The sequence below is a fragment of the Gossypium raimondii genome, chromosome 1 (genome assembly GCF_025698545.1).
Source record: "Gossypium raimondii isolate GPD5lz chromosome 1, ASM2569854v1, whole genome shotgun sequence".
Classification (NCBI taxonomy): Eukaryota; Viridiplantae; Streptophyta; class Magnoliopsida; order Malvales; family Malvaceae; genus Gossypium; species Gossypium raimondii.
The window spans coordinates 44,432,247-44,437,057 of NC_068565.1; the positions used below are offsets into that span (position 1 = coordinate 44,432,247).

General features: G+C 39.2%; 1 protein-coding gene across 1 annotated transcript; it reads right to left on the bottom strand.

Moving 5' to 3' along the window:
- Window positions 1-3,329: 3,329 nt before the first annotated feature.
- LOC105787060 (uncharacterized) lies at window positions 3,330-4,540 on the bottom strand. Its single transcript, XM_012613511.2, has one exon. The coding sequence runs from the start codon at window positions 4,285-4,287 to the stop codon at window positions 3,421-3,423; it is 867 nt and encodes a 288-aa protein (XP_012468965.2). The 5' UTR covers window positions 4,288-4,540; the 3' UTR covers window positions 3,330-3,420.
- Between the last annotated feature and the right edge of the window lie 271 nt (window positions 4,541-4,811).

Consider the following 4,811-nt stretch of genomic DNA (forward strand, 5'->3'; position numbering starts at 1 on the left):
AGAAGTGTTTGAAGTTTTTGGAAAGTTCAAGGCATTGGCAGAAAATCAAACAGTTGCAGGATTAAGGCCTTGAGGATGCATAATGGTTCTGAATACTTGTCTGAAAGATTTCAGAAGCTATATGAGCAGGCTTGGATTCATCATCAATTGACCACAGTGTATACTCCTCAGCAAAATGGAGTATCTGAGAGGAAGAACAGGACAGTGATGAACATGACTAGATGTTTGTTGTTTCAAAGCAAGCTTCCAAGCATTTTTTGGGCTGAAGGTGTCAACACCTCAGTGTACCGCTCAATAGGTCGCCAACACATCGTGAATGATAAAACTCCTTTTGAAGCATGGTATGATCTTAAACCAACTGTTTCCCATTTAAAAGTATTTGGTTGCATGTGTTTTGTACTTGTCCCCGCAGAAAGAAGAACCAAGCTCGAGAAGAGGTGGGTTCTGGTATATTTGTTGGCTACTGATGAGTGCAAGAAAGGCTCAGAGTATTTGATCCCTCAACCAAGAAGATTTTGGTAGCGTGGATGTCAAATTCGATGAAGGAAGGTTTTGGAGTCTAGATGGCTCTAACACAAGTCGGTTTGAAGAAGAAGCAGATTGATGACGATCCGGAATTGGCGTAAAATGAAGTCGATAATGCCAATGTAGATGATGCTCCGTGAGAGGGACCAGTCTATTGTCGATATCTACCAAAGATGCAATGTGGCCATTGTTGAGCCTTCAAGCTATGAAGAAGCTGCAAGAAGCAAGAGCTGGAAGAAGGCTATGGAGGTGAAATCGACATGATCCATAAGAATGACACTTGGGATCGGTAGATGAGACTGATTAAAAGAAGGTCATAGGTGTCAAGTGGGTTTCGAGGCCAAGTTCAATGCAGATGGCTCTCTGAACAAGCACAAGGCAAGGCTTGTGGTGAAAGGGTACAATCAACAGTTTGGCATTGATTTTGAGGAGACATTTGCTCCAGTGGCAAGGCTGGATACCATAAAGCTTCTATTTGCCTTCGCTGCACAGAAACAGTGGAAGGTCCATCAGCTTGATGTCAAGTCAGCTTTCCTGAATGGCTTCCTTAAAGAGGAAATTTATGTTGAACAGCCTGATGATTTAAAGTCCAAGGAAAGGAGGACAAGGTTTACAAGCTGAAGAAAGCACTCTATGGACTAAAACAGGCTCCTCGAGCCTGGTATGACAGGATAGATGCTTACCTGTCTAGGCTCAATTTCGAGAAAAGTTTGAGTGAGCCAACTTTATTTATAAAGAAGTCCAAAGATGAGACTTTGTTGATTGTCTCAATATATGTGGATGATCTATTAGTGACTGGAAGCAGGGTCGATTTGATTCAGGAGTTCAAGAAGAATATGCAAGACATGTTTGACATGACAGACTTGGGAATCATGACTTACTTCCTTGGTATGGAAGTAGACCATTCTGATCAAGGCATTTTTATCAGCCAGTATGCATTTGCCTTGAAACTTCTCACTAAGTTTCATATGGAAAACAGCAAACCAGTGAGCACACCATTAGCTGTGGGAGAGAAACTAAGTAGCTTTGGAAATGAAGAAAAGGTAGATGAAAAGAAGTATAGAAGCTTGATTGGTCGTTTACTTTACTTGACAAGAACTGACTCGACCTTATGCATTGGTTAGTCTCATCGTCAGATTCATGCACATTTGCAATATAACTCATTTGAAAGCAAAGAAAGAGAATACTCGGTATGTCAAAGGTACTTTGAAGTTTGGTGTAATGTTCAAGAAAGGAAGTGAGTGAAATTAACGGCTACTCGAGATAGTGACTGGGTGGATCATTGATGATATGAGAAGTACTTGAGCTACTTCTTTACACTTGGTTCGGAGTTTTCAGTTGAGTTCAAAGAAGCAACAAAGCTGTTGCTCGATCTCATCTTGAAGCCGAATACATAGCAAAGAATTTGAAGAAGATGAATCAAGCCATTTGGCTTAGGAAGTTGCTATGTGATTTGAATGAAGAACGACTTGAGCCTCTGAAATTATGGTGGATAACCAATCAGTGATTACGATCTCCAAAATCCTGCTTTTCATGGCAAAACCAAACATTTTAAGCTCAAGTTTTACTTTGTTCAAGAAGTTGTTCAATCCAAAGAAGTGTGTCTAACACATTGCAGCTCACAAGATCAATTGGCTGACATTTTGACAAAGCCTCTTGGCACAATCAGGTTTGAATTTTTAAGGGATTCAATCGGTGTTTGTTGCCTACAGTCCAAGGAGGAGTGTTGAGCATTGGCCTGCAATGCAACAAACTTCCAGCAGCAGCATGTCTGTTTGAAGATTGAATCAGAAGCAACTTTTTGTTTAAATTTTGTATTTTTTTTTTGTGATGTTAACAAGTTGGCAAGTTGCTTGATATTTAAAGCTAGTACTTTTAGATTTGAAAATGATGGATGTAATAGCTGATTTATTTTCAGCTTTTGACTTGTATTATTTTAGTTGGCAACTTGCCAAATTTGGTGGGAGTAGTTACGTTTAGGTAACTGACTTGCTTTTGTATCTCCTTTATATTTTGAAATGGAAATGGAATGAAAGCTGATGGGGGACTTTTCTCATTCGGTTATCATTTTGTTCTTTTGTTTTGTTTTGCTTCCTGTTTTTCATGAGCTTATGCTCTTTGTTGTTCATTGTTGCTGCTGCCTTTTTTCTAACAGTCTATTATTGGGAGACAAGAGACTAATTTATGTAACTATTATTGTTTAATCATTTCCATCAACATCGACTTGAACATGTGCATGCAATTAACATGGTTGAGTTTATTAATTTCTTGTCGTGCAGGAGGCAGGCAAGATCTGCAATCTCAACTTGTACATAGTTTGCAACTTATAGAAAAATGGGTGGAGTTTAGTGATCAATGCAGGATGACTAAGCTGTGAGCATAACTGAGAGACAGTTTTCGTTAAATAATGGGACCTTTTAAACACAAAATTAAATACAGATTAAAATAAAAGTCAAAATAATTGGAGTAATAATGGCAAGGGGTAGGACAAGATCCACTTTCGTATCCTTTGCTCCCTTTTCTCCTCACAGAACCGAAGAAACTATTGTGATCGACAGACTATGATTTATTTTCTTAAAGCGTGTGAGATATGCATGTATCTACCATGTCATAGTCAAAGTAATCAAATTGTTAAAACTTATCAAAACAGGAATCCTGACAGCTCATGCATTCATAGCAGAATCGCATCAAATCTGGAATTTGGGTTTGGAGTTGGAATTCCAGTATCTATAATCTCGTAAAAAGAAAAATTCAACTTGAAAGTTCAGATATTGGTGGACAAGATTTAATGAAAAGAGAGAAAGTTGGTGGAACGAAGACTGTATAATTTTTTGTTTTAACAATAGTTGTATACATGTAAGTTATAATTATGTACAAGTTTACAATGCCAAGATTTCAACAGTTGACAATGTTTAGAACAGTGACTCTAGCTTTGATCAAACGCCTGAAGAAGCTTTCAAGACCTTCTTCAAGGTCTTGGATGCACAACTCTGAGTTTTGGAGCTCATTTTGCACATTCTCAACATGCTTCACGTTTCCAGATTTAATGAAGGAACGCAATGCAGATTCAGCATTCGCGATTTCATTTGTTTTCTCTTCTTCTTCCTCGCACCTTACGCTTTTCTGGTGCATTAACTTTGAAAGTAGTGACCACCGGCTCGATGCCTTTGCCCCTGAAATAAAGGACAACAAGGATTGTAACACGCCCATGGTGGCTGCTACTACTTGTTTTAAGGTGCTAATCACGGCTCCAGTCTCACCGTCTTTGCTCATAAGTTTATTGTCCATATGCTTCAAGTTCTTGAAGGCCTTGCTTATTGCCTTTCTCACTTCCTTCTTGGAGGTTAAGTATTTTCTAACCTCATCACCAAGCCCTTCAACTCCTCCTCGTCTTCGGCGCAAAACCGATTGGAGTTCTTGAGTGCATTCCTTGGTTCGCAACAAGGCATCTTTAGCGGTTCCGCATACATCCAGGAGCACGAGAGATGCATCCAAAACTTGTTCAACCGATTTCCTTTGCTGGTCTTGAGCTAGAGCTTGTTGAGTGAGGGGAAACTGGAGCAACATATCCACATAGTCGTACAAATCTTGAAGACAGGTCAGTTCATGTCCTGTGGATGACGAAGATGTAGAGGCCGATTCAGATGCCCTCAATCGGTTCAGATTTTCATCAATTTGGGAAGTGATGGGGTGTTGCCTTGAAGGCAAGCTGTTTGAGCGAGCATGGAAAGAAGGTTGGACATTCAAAGGAGAGGCAGCCATTTTCTTTGTTTTAGAGAAGAAAGAAGGCCTTGCAATTGCAATTGTGTGTTTCAACTCACTCTACCTATTTGCTGTCTTCCCATTGTCATCTGCTGAATATATATATATTACAGGCTGAGGGTGGACAAGAGGAATCTCATCCTCTTTAAATATCAATTACAAGTAACATGAACTTGATTTGGATCTACAAAAATGTTCATGTGTTGTCTCCTTTCCACCGTCAAAACAACTCATTACCCTTTAGCAAATACAATCAAAACTTATCTTCAATACCATGATAATAATATAAAAATATACAAATACACACGATGGTGCTGAGAAAGTATATAGGCAATGGCCATTTGCTTTTCCGTTCTTCCCTTATATTAATGCCTCATTGCTTTCAACTTGTCTGCTGGTTATCACCTTACGTTTGGCTAAAGGGAGGCAAGATCCGCGTGCTTGACTTGTATACTATAATTTTTAGCAGGAAAGCATTTCTAGAAGATTCGATTGTCCCTTAACTAACAATTTTTTATGATGCA